At 43.0% G+C, this 18,604-nt stretch overlaps 1 protein-coding gene and 1 non-coding gene across 2 annotated transcripts in view; one reads left to right on the top strand and one right to left on the bottom strand.

Annotated features, from left to right (window-relative positions):
* LOC124545856 overlaps positions 1–18,604 on the top strand; it is a 1,204,377-nt gene that overhangs the window by 1,076,230 nt on the left and 109,543 nt on the right. Inside the window, exon 8 of the mRNA XM_047124814.1 lies at positions 6,685–6,859. Coding sequence (XP_046980770.1) covers positions 6,685–6,859 — 175 coding nt within the window. The remainder of the gene's footprint in view (positions 1–6,684; positions 6,860–18,604) is intronic.
* Trnap-cgg lies at positions 6,145–6,221 on the bottom strand. Its single transcript has one exon. It is a non-coding gene; the product is annotated as a tRNA-Pro (tRNA).

Raw genomic sequence — 18,604 nt, 5'->3', positions numbered from 1 at the left:
CACTCCTATGGAAGTATTTGTAGCATAAAACTATTTATTTCTATGAGTGCGATGTGGCCGCCTTGTCAATGGGAAAGTTTGCCTGGTATCGTATGGGTGGCTCTGACGTCAGTGTAGCGCCGTGTCAGAATCCCACACCGCATCCCTACCGGATGAATCAGCAGTCATTTCTTCTGGAGTATCCCGGAACAACACGACAATGGCCGCCCGATCCCGCAGTTATACTCACATTATTAGTCTTCTATTGGTAGTTATTTTTCGCTCATCTTCCGTAGATAGTTGACTATTTGCATCTTTCAGAATGCTCCGTCATCTTTATCTTGTCATAACTACTAGTGATGTTTCTCCATCTACGGCGGTCGTTAAAACTCGATAGTAATTCCTCAGGAGCGATTTTGACTTTAGAAAATCGTCCGTGCCGTTTCCAAAGAAACAATCGCAGCTTTCGCCTTAATCGATTCAGAGAAATAACGACTAATCTACTCGTAAATCTGAGTGGGCGTCGGTGATTTGAGGCCCTATTCAGCAAAATACTCCAGTGCTTTGCATTGGTTACCTGCTCCACGTTGCTTTGTGCTTGGATATCTAACAGCGCACGTTTAACTCGGTTCCTGGCGCAGTTCAGCACGACGTATTCAGTTACACCGAAAGTTGAAACTGCTCTTTTCACAAACATCTTTCGTTTATGTGGAACAAGCTCAGCCCTACAGTATTTTTACTTTTGCCTGTGCTAGGGGATTACAGCTGCAGTATTTTGGCAAATGTCTTCGTACTCCTTTCTAAGGGAACAAGAGACGGGTATGAAATAATATGTGGATTAAAATACAGTAGTTGTTTATAGGAAAATCTTCATTCGCAATTTAGTTACAATTTTTTTGAGGCTGCGATCTGATCAGACAAGGAAGCAATGACTACCCTCTTCATACCTCGTTGTTTAACCATTGTGCCTTTGTATCCACTCGATATCATCTTGTAGTCCAATCTGTTGTCGCTCTCTGTCATAAATCAACAATATTCTGGGGTAGGTCGAGCAATGCTTCTGTTCAAAATGGTTCAAATGGCTCTGAGCGCTATGGGACTTAACATCTGAGGTCATGTCCCCTAGAACTTAAAACTGCTTAAACCTAACTAACCTAAGGACATCACACACATCCATGCCCGAGGCAGGATTCGAACCTGCGACCATATCAGTCGCGCGGTTCCGGACTGAAGCGCCTAGAACCGCTCGGCCACAGCGGCCGGCCAATGCTTCTGTTGTATGTTAGTCTCCCATAACCGTAGCAATGAGCTGAATCTTGTCACGTAGCATACCCACCAGTGAATCGATTTCCTCTTCTCGTTTCATGAAGTTGCGATTTATTACTGTCAAGCAGTTAGATGACATGACTAATTCCACTGGATTTCATTTCTCTTGTAATAAGAAGCTACCAAATTTTCATCGAATAAGAAAGCAAATGGACTGGATGTACGTCCTAATCATACAGCATGTCATACACATTTTCCTACACGACGAACCAGCTTATAATCTCTGTAATTGGCTAAAATCTCGTCGACATCACACAGTATTAGCTCAAGCTTCGTCACGTAACACTGTCGTAAAAATGGAGCGACCTGCATGAATTTCTTCTGTAAGCCTTAAACAAAGTGCCATGGACATCACTATCACTTCCCTAAGATAGATGTTACCTCTGGTAATGTTGCTATTCCTTCATTCAGGATAAAGAGCTATATTTTGTTTTCAAATCGTACTATATCGGCCACATACTTCGCTAGATATGAACTTGAAGTACGTTCCAATACAGCGCTATCTCGTTACGGACAGGAGTCATTCTTTCAAAGATGTGATGCACTGTTTGAAACGTTATCAACACTTTTTCAGCTCAGGCGATTATTTTTTTTTTTCCTTCCTTCAAACAGGGGGCAGAATACTGCCGACAAAGCTGCTGACGCATTAAACAGCGAATGCGACACGGCGTGTCTGTCGCTTGTAGATTCGAATTTAACTCTGCTGGTGCTTGTTTCGGAGCCGCACCGCCACCGTGTTCGGCGCACCGCGACAGCAATATTGCTGCTGTCGCCGCAATGACAGCGTCACCTGGGCTCGTTCGTTCGCTCTGGCCAGCTCACCCACCGGGACTCGCTAAATACGAAAATGCACCAAAATAATTGGGCGACAGCGCCAACGCAGCTTGACACATGTTGACTGTGTATGTATGTGTGTGTGTGTGTGTGTGTGTGTGTGTGTGTGTGTGTGTGTCAATGCGACGCGTTCATCTCTCAACATTGGGTTATTGTTTTAGTTTCAGATGCAGAATTTCGCGTCACCAGTATCTCTCTCTCTCTCTCTCTCTCTCTCTCTCTCTCTCTCTTCCCGGTGGGTCTCTGAGTGTGTTTCTCACCCCAATTATTTTGTAATGTAAGATGCGTGGCTTACGTCGATAGAACTTACCTTTCACGGTTCCCCACGAGTAAAAGTCCATGGATGTTAGATTAGGCGACCTCGGAGGGAACTCAATGTTACCTCTTCGTCCAATCCAATGCCCCGGAAATTTGTCATCCAGGAAAGTTCATACAGCTAGGTGGTTGTATGATGGCGCCCCGTCCTGTTAGTGGGATACCTCTTCATCAGCTCCATGAAACGTACGTACAACTGGCAAAATTGATGTGTCTAACATTTCCAGGCACACTTCTCTAGTGACAGTAGCCCCTAGATGAAAGTCCACACCACACATGAACCCCTGGTGGATTGACCGCTTTATCCGCATAAACATGCGGATTTTCCGGTGCCCTTTACACACTGTTATGCCGATTCACGGTTCCATTAAGTTTAAATTGTGTCTCGTCACTCCACACTACCTTGGTCACAAATTGTTCGTCATCAGTAACCGTTTGCTGATACCATTTGCAAAATTGCTTTCGGCGATCAGGATCGTCATTATTAATCGCGTGCAGTAATCGTGGAAAGTAAACTTACCACTTTGCACCTTTCAGAATTCTTCGTGCACTTGTACTGCTAACCCCCACTTTACGTGCACATTGCGTAACAGACTTCTGTGGAGAATTAACAAACGTTTCCAACACGAGAGCCAACGAAGCAAGACTTGCAGCTGTACGCTGTCTTCCTGATCTTCCTTTGTGAATATCGCAAATCGTTCCTTGCAATTCAGACTAGTCAACGATGCTTTTAATTGTTAAGCAGGGTTGGCGTTTCTGTTTCAAACTCCAGCCTCCACTGACGTTGCACTTCAACAGCATTATCAAACTTGAAAAACCACTTCGCAATACATTTTCGTTGCTCTAATGTGAAGTCTGCTCCAGCCATCTTGTCTTCTTAAAACCGAGATGAAAGTACTAACATCTGTTGAGCCAAAGACCATACTACAACACACTCTTAACTCAAATCGAACGACAATATCGATATCTCGATAGAGCCTGACAAAGAGTGTATACATTTTTCTGACGCAATTTGTATAACACTACGGATTTTGCTGAACACAAAAAGGCCGGCCGGTGTGGCCGTTCTGTTCTAGGCGCTTCAGTCTGGAACCGCGTGACTGCTACGGTCGCAGGTTCGAATCCTGTCTCGGGCATGGATGTGTGTGACGTCCTCAGGTTAGTTAGGTTTAAGTAGTTCTAAGTTCTAGGGGACTTATGACCTCAGATGTTAAGTCCCATAGTGCTCAGAGCCATTTGAACCATTTGAACACAAAAATGCTACAATATAAAGTGCTAATTATTCGTGTATTTATAGCTTAAGACGTCAGCAAGAAAGAATTTAGTTAAAAGTACAAATAACATCATGTAATCTCGTTCGTTGCTGTTTAGCAGTTGCATGCAATGTCCTGTGCGCACGCAGGTACTTTACGTTTTATAGTGAATATCTCCGTGCATGGCACACAATGCACACTACATAGTATATTTGCTCACTAGAGAAAAAGAACTAGTTTTACTACTTGTATCGGAAGCCAGAAGACGACTAACTTTAATGCATACTGTCACTGGAAACAGAGTATGAGCAATGCCTCATCTAACGGCAGGGCTATTGGTTTTTTACGCTCACACACACACGCGCGCGCGCACACACACACACACACACACACACACACACACACACACACACACACACAGAGAGAGAGAGAGAGAGAGAGAGAGAGAGAGAGAGAGAGAGAGAGAGGAGGAGGGGGCTACACATTTACTATGGGAATCGTGGAAATTTGATGATTTCATTATGAGAATTTTAGACGACAGGGGGTGCAGAAGCTCAGATTGGGGAAGGAAAAATGAGGAAATTGACGTATCCTTTTCAAATCAACGATCCTGGCATTCACTGTAAAGAATGACGGGCACCATGGGAAACCTAAACTGTTGGATTGGAATTTGAACTCAGGTCTCCCAATGCTTGTCCTGTGTCTTACCATTGCACTAACTCGATTCACATACGTGTTATGTCGTCTCTTCACTTTCAGTTTATTGTATTTCTGAAGCAGACAAGGAAATCGATCCGACATTTGCGGTGAAGGATGTGGGAGACAGCCAAAGCAATCTACGCGATTTATCAGGTCACCAGTGTTCAACCCGGAGCATAAATGTTTAATAAATTGCGGGAGGCTGAAGCTTAAAACTATGTAACTGTAGTCCGATATGTTAGTGATGAAGGATTTGGTCATTTAATCCTGTATCGCTTGCCATGTTTGCCGTTTTCGACAGACTGCAGCAACCTCAGTATTAAATTTTCTTCTTTCGTCAGTTCGTATTTAGCATCCAAGCTTGTCGAAAAAGTCCGCACAGGATTAATCCGAACAACAACAAAATTTTGGACGGCATTCAGCTATATTTACTGTGAATATCTTTCTATAAGGGAGTCGTGGTGTCTGGTGGGCAGTTACAGACTAGCTGCATTTCGTTTCATTTCATTCCCCCGTTTTTCTTTGTATCTATATTCTACTGAAAACAGTGTAAATGACGACGGTATGCGCCATGGATCCTGTTTGCTTCCGGACTTACTTCCTTCACTCACGGTACACGTTACTGACAACATTAATGCTATAATCTTTGCCAGCGAGCATGGATTCAGTACTGCCCAGTTCTGTTTAGAGTTTCTTTTTCCGGCGGTGTTAGTTGTACGTTAACAGTGGCATACAATGGTATGGGTAGATTTACAGGTGGATATACCGAGCGAGGTGGCGCAGTGGTTAGCACACTGGACTCGCATTCGGGAGGACGACGGTTCAATCCCGTCTCCAGCCATCCTGATTTAGGTTTTCCGTGATTTCCCTAAATCGTTTCAGGCAAATGCCGGGATGGTTCCTTTGAAAGGGCACGGCCGATTTCCTTCCCCGTCCTTCCCTCACCCGAGCTTGCGCTCCGTCTCTAATGACCTCTTGTCGACGGGACGTTAAACACTAACCTCCTCCTCCTCCTATAGGTGGATGAATAGTTAATCAATATGTACTTCGCGTGCGGTTTCCCCGATTCCTAAGAAAAAGCGGCACATCGAGGCTAGGTAAGAAACGAGTACTGCCGCAGCGGCGGCAGTCACATCACACTACAGTACTCTCTCATCTGTAGCTTGTTGAATTACGCTGTGTTTTGTGTTGTACGTTTTGGAGATTGCGTATTACAGTTTTTGTCGATATTGTGAAGGTATATTCATAGAAATAAAAGTAATATAGGTAACAAATCAAATAAATCATAATTACATCACTAATCTGAAAGGAGCCACGGGAGACGATGGGTCCCTTATACAAATATACTCTGAAACTATCCTTATACAACCTTCGAAATTTTGTTGATGGAATTCGGGTTCATGCTGTATATTAATTACAGTTTTATAATCTTACCTTTAGTCGGGTTTCACGAATGAGAGAACACACTCGCATTCGTTCCTGGAAGTGTCGTACAAATATCCTTTCTCGATGTCAAAGCCGGCCGCGGTGGCCGAGCGGTTGTAGGCGCTTCAGTCCGGAACTGCGCGTCTGTTACGGTCGCAGGTTCGAATCCTGGCTCGGGCACGGATGTGTGTGATGTCCTTAGATTAGTTAGGTTTAAGTAGTTCTAAGTTCTATGGCACTGATGACCTCAGAAGTTAAGTCCCATAGTGCTCAGAGATATTTGAACCATTGAAACTTCTTGGCAGATTAAAACTGCGTGCCCGACCGAGACTCGAACTCGGGACCTTTGCCTTCCGCGGGCAAGTGCTCTACCAACTGAGCTACCGAAGCACGACTCACACCCGGTACCCACAGCTTTACTTCTGCCAGTACCTCGTCTCCTACCTTCCAAACTTTACAGAAGCTCTCCTGCGAACCTTGCAGAACTAGCACTCCTGAAAGAAAGGATAATGCGGAGACATGGCTTAGCCACAGCCTGGGGGATGTTTCCAGAATGAGATTTTCACTCTGCAGCGGAGTGTGCGCTGATATGAAACTTCCTGGCAGATTAAAACTGCGTGCCCGACCGAGACTCGAACTCGGGTCCCGAGTTCGAGTCTCGGTCGGGCACGCAGTTTTAATCTGCCAGGAAGTTTCATATCAGCGCACACTCCGCTGCAGAGTGAAAATCTCATTCTGGATTTGAACCATTGTTTCGATGTCAAAACTTTGCTGAATACTGATAAATATTTATTTTAATATCTTTTAGCACTTAGTAGCATTTAGTACATGGCGCTTTTGCCTGTGCCCGCAGGATCTTTCTTATAAGGAGAAGCACTGGCACGAGGCATGCTTCCTGTGCAACAAGTGCCGCGTGTCCCTCGTGGACAAGCAGTTCGGCTCCAAGGGCGAGAAGATCTACTGCGGCAACTGCTATGACTCCCAGTTCGCCTCCAGGTGCGATGGCTGCGGCGAGATCTTCCGCGCAGGTGAGTGGCTCTGCGCACTGAGGCGTAGCGCCTGCCTCTTTACCGTAACCCTCAGACTCCAAGAACAAGGAAAGCGTGTCCTCACCACTATACAAAATTTTTCAGCTATCCACACAGAGTTATAACACGTAACACAGCGAATTACTGTATCAGCTCTGCTCTTCTTTTATATCTTAATTTTCTGACGACGATGTCTTTCGAGTGATGTAATACAGGGCTTCCATAAATGAGTCATTCGTTTTCAAAGCTCGATTACATGTACGAATACGACTGACATAGTAACAGAACCGTGAACTCACCAAGTTTGCATTTTTCATTCTACAAATGTTCTATCGTTCGTTCCATACATTATGTAGCAACATACCGTCGGTGGTCATCACAGTAGCGCTGGTGCGTTCTGTGAGCTGTTCCAATGTTCTTGACAATGGGTGTCGTAAACACAATTCTTAATGTACTCCCAAAAGAAAAAAGAAAAAGTTGGCCAGGGGAGGCAGGGTAACCGAACATCACCGATCCAGCTAGGGAATGCCCCGTCTTGCTGGAAGATGAAATTCTTGTAATCACCAGTCACTTGCGGAAATAACCGCAACTGTAACATACGAAGGTAGGGGTACCCGTCACAATCGTTTCACAGATTCATCTGTGACACTGTATAGTAAACATTAACCTTTGGAAAACCTCGTTCGTGCGCCACAATTCCATGAGGATGTTCAGTGCCCCATTCTCTCATATTGGGGCTAATAACCTGTCGAGATAAACGGAAGGTTACTTCGTCCCTGAATATCAGCTTGGACGCGAAATTTTTATCATCATGTGCTTCCCGTACCGTGATGAGAAATTGAAAGCGCCGGCAATAATCTTCCGGTTCTAATTGTTGCACGAGCTGCAGAGGATAGGGTTTGTTGATGTAACCGCCGTTGCAGTCTTCCACACAGGTTGGTGCGGTATTCCAAATTCGTGGCTTGTGCGGACCATTGATTTTTTTGGACTGCGTACGAAACTTTCCCCTCACCTTCTCCACGGTTGCATCTGGCACACTCGGTCGACCGGTACTTGTTGGTTTACAGAGAGAATCGGTGTCCCTAAATTTTCCATACCAAAACACAATACTCTCTTTACCTGGCCGTTCTTTTCCACAATTCCTGTTATAACAGATAAACACAACGCATATTCCAACAAACAAAACCTCTTTTCTTGCTTTGTCGCCATTTTGCCACGGTACTGCACTCGTAACCCCAATTTGTGGGCACAATGCAAACTCGGTGAGTTTACAGTCCTATTCATGCATTACTCCCATTTCTTCATGTAATATGTTGGAAAACGAATTAACCATTGATAGTAGCCCTGTATATAAACATACCTTCATTGAAATAATCAATTCAGGTCACATAGATCTTAATTTTTCTTCTATTTCTGGACTCTCGATTGATAACGCATTGAAATAATAAATTTACAGCTACAGTACATAATACGGTAATGTAATGACATGTTTATGAATTAAAACTGAATACCAATAATAATAATGCATAAAAATTATTGACTCAGCTAACCTCCACACAATATGAAAAAGCATTTTTGTTTTTGAAGATAGCGGGATGTTTCTTTTCAGATGGGAGACGTAGTACATGTACTTGCCTTTGTTACGCAAGATTAATTCTATATTTCATGTGGAAAGAAATAATATGCAATAATATATAAGTTAAGCACAATATTCAGCAGAAATATGTACTTCTAACTCAGCCTAACTCTAAACGAAGGATAGGAAATATGTTCTCCATTTCGTCACATCTAGTTCCTGTACCACGCAAGACCATACTATGGGACTATCGCGCGCGTTAAGGGGTTAGTTAAAACTGCTTCAGTTAAGGAAATACCAAAAATATACATTTCGCAATAAGCCCAATTCTTTGACCCATGTCACTCCCGGCGGCACTGTGCTCCAGTTAACACACAGCGTTCAAGTCAGGGTTCAGCCATCCCACTTCCATAGATCAGAGTTGTCCCACCAATTGGACGTAATGGGCATATATAAACGGGAGTTTGTGGTAGCGCGCGATGGCGGCTGATCACTCTCTGCGAGAAACTTTCACGAAAGTGTTTGTCTACTTGAGGATTATAGGTACTATACATTTTAATTAGTTTAGCATGAACATTCAGTCATTTGACGGACAGGCGTATGATATGAGGTGCAGCCAGAAGTGAACACAGGCTTGGTAGTATTGCGCCAGAAGAAATGTTGTCTACTCTGAAGTTTTTTAAACAAGTATTTCACAACGGTATTTGTAATTTGTAATAATCCACTAACCATACTTTATGAAAATACTCAATAATTGCAACTGCTAGCAAACCATATACCCTATCAATTCAACTTACTTTCTGAATAATGGACAACTTACTTTCTGAATAATGGATAACGTACTAAAATTGCAATTACGGAATCAAACCGAAAGTATCTCCCCCCAGCGATGCTTGTTGATTCGGTGTGTAGGTGGCAGTCTGCAAATCCGTATGTCCTAGGTTTGTTCTCCCATCTGACCAACAATGCTTCGTTCTCCTCCAGCGTTATTTTCATAATGAGAGAAATTCTAAGTTGTGCTATGGAGTCCACGGTAAACTATAGCTTCCCCTTTAACTGACGCAAGAGTGGACTACCTCCAGTATGATCAGTCCGAACGAACTGTCAGGTTTATGACGACGTTATTGTTATTCCTTCATTCTTCTGTGTTTTCATGTGAAAGACTACCAGAGCAGTGGGACATCTCTTTCGAAGAGTATAAAGATGAAACAGAGTAACATTAACATTTCTACTAGATACTTCTCAATGCAGTGTCGTCATCATTGGATTGACTCATTTATCCTCCTCTCCATTTCGTCACATGAAGGGACGCTCATATACAAGTAATTAAACAAAATTAACGTCATATTTGCTCGGCTAGTGAGTGTGGCTTTGGAATATCTTCAGCAGATGAAACATGATGATAACAAGAACTTAACGGCACTGATTTTTCGAGGAGGTGCTGTGGACTTTATTTTCCATGTGAAACACAAAAACTAAAAAACAGAGTAGACTGTGTCAGCGATGTAAAACTGTAAAGCATCGTTCACTTTTGGCGTACAACAAGTATTCTGACACGTCAGTTTTTCAGCTTCTAATGGCTCCTGTGAAAAAAAGTTGTGCTGATGTGGTTAGAATGTATCTAGGCACTCGTAGAAAGTGTCCTTGCTCTCAAGTTAGTTTTATTTCTATTTTTTTATGATGAAATAATAATCGTCTTTACATAGGAATAATAAGTAGATTTAAATGCGACTAACTTATTTGAAGCAGTTTGAATTTGACCAGTAACTCCGAATTTGTGGATACATAGTGTTACACAGTTAGCGTATAATATGTGCTACATTTTGCTGTCTCACAGGCATACTTTTGTTGTACCGGTAACACACCTAATTTCCCTATAAGAAGAAATGGCCTAGTTTTTGATATTGCTTTTTATATCGATGGGAAGAGAGAGACAAGATATCTACAGTAGATTTATTAACCAAACGTTCGGTGAGCTTCAAATTTCCTGTGGCGTCTTTTTAAAATTTTTCGTTCTATAATGAGAGTTGTTTCTAGTAAGGTTATTCTGTAATCCGATAAAAGAGAATCAGCCTTGTTTTGCCGGTGAACAAATTTTTTGTTCTGGCATGCTGGTAGGTAGTATGACGCTTAGTGTGAGTACTACGCTGTCCAGTCCACTACGTGCATACACGCTGCGCTCCACTTCGTCCCGCTAACACGCATATGAAATGAAATTCAAATATGATCAGAAATTTTCAGTTCTTAGGAGCAGGGAACAAATCAGCTGCCGTCTTAATGCATTTATATCACTGTAGCACGTGACACTTTGTCCGACCGTTGCAATCTTATACTTTAGTGCAGAACGTACTTGATTTGGACTAAATTTCAGAAAGTAAATTTTATGACAATCTGAAAAAGAGAATATGTTAACTGCTGGCTTTACCTGAAAACCGGTAACGTGTCTACAATGGTGCTTGGTTACCTACCATTCTCTGGGTCCGGTTTGTGTACAGCGTCTGCTACTCTCCCTCTGGGTTCTTGAGCAACTGCAAACTTCCCTGAATTGTTTGACCTGCTGCACAAATCTTAATATCAGAATCAATACTGTAAGCAACCTTGATTGAGAAAAAATTTTCAGGCTTTAAAAATGTACGCAGCAGAACTGCCCCTAACGGTGCTAAAAACGCTAACTTGGCGTAGACGTACCGTAAATAAAGTCAGATATGAATGTAGTACGCCAACAAATTCTTTTACTTTTAAAGTTGGACACTAACATGACTGCATTGCGAAGAACTATGTTTTATTCGAAATTTAACATTTAACAATAATGGACTATACTCTATGTGATCAAAAGTATCCGGACACCTGCTTGAAAATGACAAAAATTCGTGGCGCCCTCCATCGGTAATGCTGGAATTCAGTATGGTGTTGGCCCACCCTTAGCCTTGATGACAGCTTCCACTCTCGTAGGCATACGTTCAGTCAGGTGCTGGAAGGTTTCTTAGGGAATGGCAGCCCGTTCTTCACGGAGTGCTGCACTGAGGAGAGGTATCGATGTCGGTCGGCGAGGCCTGCCACGAAGTCACCTGGCAACTGATGTTCACCGGGCATTCGCTATACCCACACTCTGCCATCGGATCGCCATACCGTGTACCGTGATTTGTCACTCCACACAGCGTTTTGCTCAATGGTCCAATATTTACGCTCCTTACACAAAGCAAAACGTCGTTTGGTATTTACCGGCGTGATGCGTGGCTCATGAGCAGCCGCTCGACCACGAAATCCAAGTTTTCTCACCTCCCGCCTAACTGTCATAGTACCTGCAGTGGATCCTGATGCAGTTTGGAATTACTGTGTGATATTCTGGATAGATGTTTGCCTATTTCACATTACGATCCTCTTCAACTGTCGGCGGTCTCTGTCAGTCAACACGAGGTCGGCCTGTACGCTTTTGTGCTTTACGTGTCTCTTCACGTTTCCACCTCACTATCAGATCGGAAACAGTGGACCCAGGGATGTTGGGAGTGTAGAAATGTCGCGTACAGACGTATGACACAAGTGACACCCAATCACCTGACCACGTTCGAAGTCCGTGAGTTCCGCGGAGGGCCTCATTCTGCTCTCTCACTATGACTACTGAGGCCGCTGATATGGAGCACCTGGCAGTAGTTGGCAGCACAATGCACCCTAATATGAAAAACGTATGTTTTTTGGGGGTGCCCGGATAATTTTGATCACATAGTGTATTAATTTTTAAGGGTAGTTCTCCTTTCAGGTTAAAGTTCTTTCGAATACTCGGTCATTTGGATAACTCTTCGGTTCAACAAATAAGCAGTGTTGATTATTTCAAAGGTTTGTATTCATCCTCACCTCTCCTTCTATCCGTTTATAATCGCCTCTTTATGTTTCGCTTCCTGTCATGCACAGCAAATATGGAAGTCACGAGCTGAGACACTGTTAATCATTCTACTAAACAGAAAGATCGTTCTCATTGTTGTCCTTTAAACTAATATTAAGAATGATCTGGTTTTAATGTTTACTAGGTCTCTGTGAAGGAAGATTACTATGATTCCATCTATGATATTGCAAAACTTCATATCACAACCGTAGGCTATTGTTCTTCATCTCTCTTCACGCAGCATCACCTTAAACGACATCCTGTTGCAAGGGAACCGCAGATTTTTTTCTTTGTTTCTCAGTATCTTAGTTCTGAACCGGCAGAACATTGAAGCTGTGGGCGAACTGTATAGTATTTGGTCACACGTTGAAGGCTTCCGCGGCCGGTATTTACGTCCTTGGTTGAACAACAGACACGCAGTACAGGTATTTGTTGCACGTCTGAAATATTTAATTCTAAAACGAGTGCTAATTTCAGACTCCACCCGCAGCTCTTACTTTGATTAGTAGTTTCATTACATCTACATGCTACACGTTACGTACGAGTAGCAATACAATATAATTTCTCTTGTGAAGTTGAAGCACCTTTTTTGGCTATTGGCTAACAGTGACTAAGAAATGGGAATGGTATTTATTACATTCTTGTTGAGTTTATTACACACACACACACACACACACACACACACACACACACACACACACACACACACACCATCAAATGATGATAAAAGAGCCCTTAGCGTCTAGCTAAAATAGATTATTAAATCCGAAATAGCTTTTGACGACTTCTGAGTAAATGTTTCATCCTTACTTCCTCTTATTACATAGGCTTTAACCCTCATGATTGAAACGTATAAATATCAGTCATAACTATCTAACTTATTATAACAACGAAAGAGCATAAGAGAATGTTATTTGTCCGTACAGTAAATCACGATGTGACAACCTAAACTAGGAACGTCAAGGAGGAAAATGGCGATTAAATTTTACCAGCTAATTTTCACAGTAATTCCAGATTTCAACTGTAATGGTAGTTTCTTTAAAATCTTACGTCTCCAGTAATTCGATCTAGGCGCCACACACCGAGGCGTTCGTGGATGCGGAGTACAGAGCTATCTGGCGGCGCCGTAGTGTACTGTTTGTTTGCGCGTCCGTTTCCAGATGGCGCAGCGGACAGCGGCGCGTGATTGGCGCCTGCTTGAGTAATTGAGTGTGCTTACCCGCCTAATTACACACTGGTCAATCGCCATTCGTCAACAGGGCGCCCTATAAATGTTTAAACGCGCTGTCGCAATAGCTGTATCAGTAAACCTGTCCGGAAAGACTAGCATTTGTGCAACGTGCCACATGTTAATTACGAATCCAGCGGACGAGTTGCAACATTGGTCCTGTCTTGTGAGCATTAAAAAGACAACTGTGCTTTTTGTGGAAATAGTAGCACATTTCTTTTTATCGTCGTAACTAATTCTTTACCACTAGCAGCAAACAGTAGGTATTAAAAGAAAATGTGTTCCATTTGCACATAGCCGGCCTTGGAATTGGATCGTTACGATGCCTACCAGTCTCAGCCGGCCTTGTCGCTTGCGGTACAATTGACGTTAAAAGCTGAATTACACGTAGACAATACACTAGCTCGATATTTCATTTCCTTATAGTGTAAGAGTGCTAGTGTGCTGCTCAACTGAACAGTTTCTATACTTCTCCTTAATAATTTCATTTTAATCTTCGCACAATGAAATTAATATTTATACAAAGTATAATATAAAAAGCACCTGAGAAGAGGGCTTTCCATATGTACGGTAAATAGCATAACCTGAAACAGTATTACATTTTTCTTCTTTATTTTCAAAAGTAAGATAAGTATTTACGCATCCAAAAGGCCGGTGCACTTTCTTTCGACTAAAACTGTTCCATGAAAACTATTCACATTATTATCGAACCGCCTCATTTTATAGTCTATTAACCTTCAGCCATCAGTGACTTCCCAAATTTTTTCGATGCTTTCTGAGCCACTCAAAAATCGTATAACGACGTGTGCGTTCTTCACAAAACTTAACACGAGCTATTCTGATTATTCGAAACAGCCTAAAATGTTCCATATCCTTAACAAATAAGATCTACACTTTCAGACTACGAATGAATAATATGTGCCGCAATGTGAAGTTAACCAACAAAGCACCGTCGCGTTGTTTAAAGTTATCCTAATGATTGCTATTCGTCTTGTTCTAAGCAGCAGAGAGATTGTCAGACAGATGCGCGATTATTATGCAGCCCTTTCTTCTGACCTTGTCTCCCAACTTTTCTGAGACCGGTGACCAGCACTTGCTGTGGCTGCAAATGACGTCCCCACAAAAGAAGCGACTTCCAAGAAGCGCGAATCGTGACTCTGCGAGCCTCGCGCTTGAAACGTTCGGTAGTAGTCGCTTCAGGCTAAAGAATATTAACTGTGCCGCTGTGAGTCCCTGGTTTCTTGCTCAACCAGACAGATATTGCCAGTTTTCTGCACTGCCATGCAGCCGCAATGTCGCGCTTGTAAAATCTCTTGCTATCTTTGCTTTCCATGTGCTCGCACTTTCAACTCTGCAGTGTCGTTATTGCCAACTTCCTATACTACATAAATAACTCGTCAATTGCACTGCGTCATATAGCCGCTTGTTTTAATGATGAATTTTATTTGGTTACAGTTCCGTGTTTTGTTAATGTTTTGAATGTTTACGCTCTCCTCAGTTGAATGTGCTATTATATTTGGGGAATTCGAACATAAATGCGCGCTTCTACAGCGAAATCCATGTTTTTATCTTCTTTAACAAGAGGAATGGCTTTGTTGTAAATCTATGTTCTTTGTCTAGATGCACAGTATTTCCCAGCGTACGCTCCACACGACGATAAAAGCAGTAGGATATTGCCGTAATCGGCGATTTTTATTTCGTTAAGCGGTATTTATTATAAGTGACGAATCATATGTTGTTGTTACCTGAACTAGAACTTGCAATGAAATTAAAATAATCTGTGGCAAACGTCAGAATAACAGATTGTGGATTAGTGCGAAAGCGTAGGTCCGCACGTGAAAATGTTCACGATGGTTTTAGCAACGAGATGGCGTTGAAAGTAAAAAGTGAGTGAAAATAAACGGTTGCTGCGGCGCATAGCGTAAACTCCAGCACACCTTTGCTTCAGTCACACTGGCGAAGAGAGAAAAACTGTCACAAAGTGATTACTATCACTGGGTGCACATTTCTGCGGTGATTTGATTCTTTGCCGTAAGTTATGTAGGAAAGCTGCTATTTGCGCATACTTTCTTGCAAAATAAACAAAAATTGTATTGTTAAAAATGTGGTGTTTTCCTCTGGTTCGTTTTAGATCCGTTTTGATCAAGCAAGATCGTGCCCGAACTTTAACTGCACTTCTGTCTTCGCTGTTTCGTACTTGTATTTCAGCCGGGTGCAAGTCTTTCGATTCGACGCCATTGTGGCGACTTTCGCGTGGGGTGAAATGATGATGATTAGGACAACACAACACCCAGTCCCTGAGCGGAGAAAATCTCCGACCCAGCCGGGAATCGAACCGAGGACCTTAGGATTGACATTCCGTGGCGCTGACCACTTTTGTTTTTCATTTTTTCACCACTCAGCTGCCGGGGGCGGACGTCTTCTACATTACAGAGCCAAAGAAAGTGGTACACCTGCCCAATATCGTGTAGGGTCCCCGCTAGCGCGCAAAAGTGCCGCAACACGACGTGGCATGGACTCGACTAATGTCTGGAGGGAATCGACACCACTAATCCTGCACGGCTGTCGATGACTCCGTAAGAGTACGAGGGGGTGGAGATCTCTTCCGAACAGCACGACATCCCAGATATGCTCAATAACGTTCCTATCTGGGGAGTTTGGTGGCCAGTGGAAGTGTTTAAACTCAGAAGAGTGTTCCTGGAGCCTCTCTATAGCAATTCTGGATGTGTAGGGTGTCGCATTGTCCTGCTGGAATTGCCCAAGTCCGTCGGAATGCACATGAGTGGATGCAGGTGATCAGACCGGAAGCTTACATACGTGTCATGTTGCAGAGCCGTACCTAGACGCATCAGGAGTTCCATGTCACTCCAACTGCACACGCCCCCCACCGTTACAGATCCTCCACCAGCTTAATTAAACAGTCCCCCGCTGACATGCAGGATCCATGGGTTCATGAGGTTGTCTCCATACCAGTACACGACCATCCATTCGACACAATTTGAAACGAGACTTGTCCTACCAGGCAACTTGTTTCTAGCCTTCAACAGTCGAACGTCGGTGTTGACGGGCCCATGCGAGGCATAAAACGTTGTGTCGTGCAGTCATCAAGGTTACACGAGTGGGCCTTCGGCTCCAAAAGTCCATATCGATAATGTTTCGTTGAATGGTTAGCACCCTGACACATTTTGATGGCCCAGCACTGAAATCTGCAGCAGTTGCGGTAGGGTTGCACTTCGGTCACGTTGAACTTTTACCCTCAGTCGTCGTTGGTCCTGTTCTTTCAGGATCTTTTTCCGGCCGCAGCGTTGTCGGAGATTTGATCTTTTACCTGATTCCTGATATTCACGGCACACTCTTGAAATGGTCGTACGGAAAAATCCCCACTTGATCGCTGCCTCGGAGATGTCGTGTCCCATGCGCCGACTATAACACCACGTTCAAAGTCACTTAAATCTTGATAACCTTCCATTGTAGCAGCAGTAAGCGATCTAACAACTGCGCGAGACACTTGTTGTCTTATATAGATGTTGCCGACCGCAGTGCCGTATTCTGCCTGTTTACATATCTCTGCGCTTGAATTCGCAAGCCTATATCAGTTTCTAGGGCACTTCAGTGTATATATCCATAATATTCTCATATAGCTGTCTATTCTGGATAGATATGCTTCTAAATGTTCTACCTTGTTATTGACAGTTTCTCGATTATTTCTGATTGTTGAGTAGACCCCTATTGTTCCTCTCGTAATTTTATTTCCTTGATAAAAACTGTTGTTGATTTGTTTTATCAACATTCTTCCACGTGCTCTATAAAAGAACAGTCTTCTCTTTGGAATTGTTTCCGCTATTTTCTGTACGCATCAATAAATTTTCTTATTTTACATAAGTCTATTACTTCTAATGCGCCCGTTATTTTTGTTATAAATTTTTCTATTACCTCTAGTCTACTAATTTATTATACTGAACTAACGATTGTAGTGTACAGTCTTACGTTTTGTACGCGTAGATAGATTTCTTGTTACAGATGGTGTTTGTTAATCCATTAGTCCATAATTTTCTCAATCTCCAATCTTTCTCAACCATTTTGTATAGTATGGCAATTTAATTCCCAGATAGTCCTTCACATTTTTTATTTTTAATTAATTTAGCAGCCAGTATCGTGGTACATTACTACATTAGGGTAGTCATTGTTGTAATTATCACCACCAAAAATCAAGCTGCGACCAAGAAACTTGGTGAATGTACTTCGTATTCACACTTCCGTGCAACGCATTATCCCTAACGAGGGATAACTCGTCGGAGACACTGATTGCGGAAGTATAGTTTTTGGCTTTTCTGGAAAAGTATCGCACCGAAAATCACATCGTCGTCATTCTGGAAACACCAGCCAGGTGATGAAAAAGGGCGATGTGTCACTACCATGTCAGAATAATATGTGGAATGAGCAACATTTTGATAGCCGATAGGAGCAGCAAGTGTGAACTTACCCTGTACAGAATGAGCCGGAGCGTTGTTGTTGAATAAATAAACCCGCGATGTTTCTTCAAAAATGGTTCAAATGGCTCTGAGCACTATGGGACTCAACTGCTGAGGTCATTAGTCCCCTAGAACTTAGAACTAGTTAGACCTAACTAACCTAAGGACATCACAAACATCCATGCCCGAGGCAGGATTCGAACTTGCGCCCGTGGCGGTCTTGCGGTTCCAGACTGCAGCGCCTTTAACCGCACGGCCACTTCGGCCGGCGATGTTTCTTCGCCATGACGTCCACCTGTAAACTCATCCGGGGACTTCGGTATTAAGCTCCTGTGATGGTCTGCGTAATCAGTTAGCACCACACCACGGCAATACCCAAATGCTTCCAGCATCACCTTGCCGTGGGACGGTTGAATCTTCACTTTTTCCGCGGTGGTGAATCCAAATATTTCCACTGCTTGCTTTGCTCTTTTCTCTCAGAGTCATAGTGATACAACGCAGCACTCGTCGATGGTAATAACATGGCTAAAGAAATAGAGATTGTCCTGACAGGGCAGTAACATTTACGCTCTTGAGTCGGTTCGGCGCG

The sequence above is a fragment of the Schistocerca americana genome, chromosome 8 (genome assembly GCF_021461395.2).
Source record: "Schistocerca americana isolate TAMUIC-IGC-003095 chromosome 8, iqSchAmer2.1, whole genome shotgun sequence".
In the NCBI taxonomy this organism is placed as follows: domain Eukaryota; kingdom Metazoa; phylum Arthropoda; class Insecta; order Orthoptera; family Acrididae; genus Schistocerca; species Schistocerca americana.
Note: the sequence above shows the minus strand (reverse complement) of the source record. Positions and strands in the feature narration are given on the sequence as shown.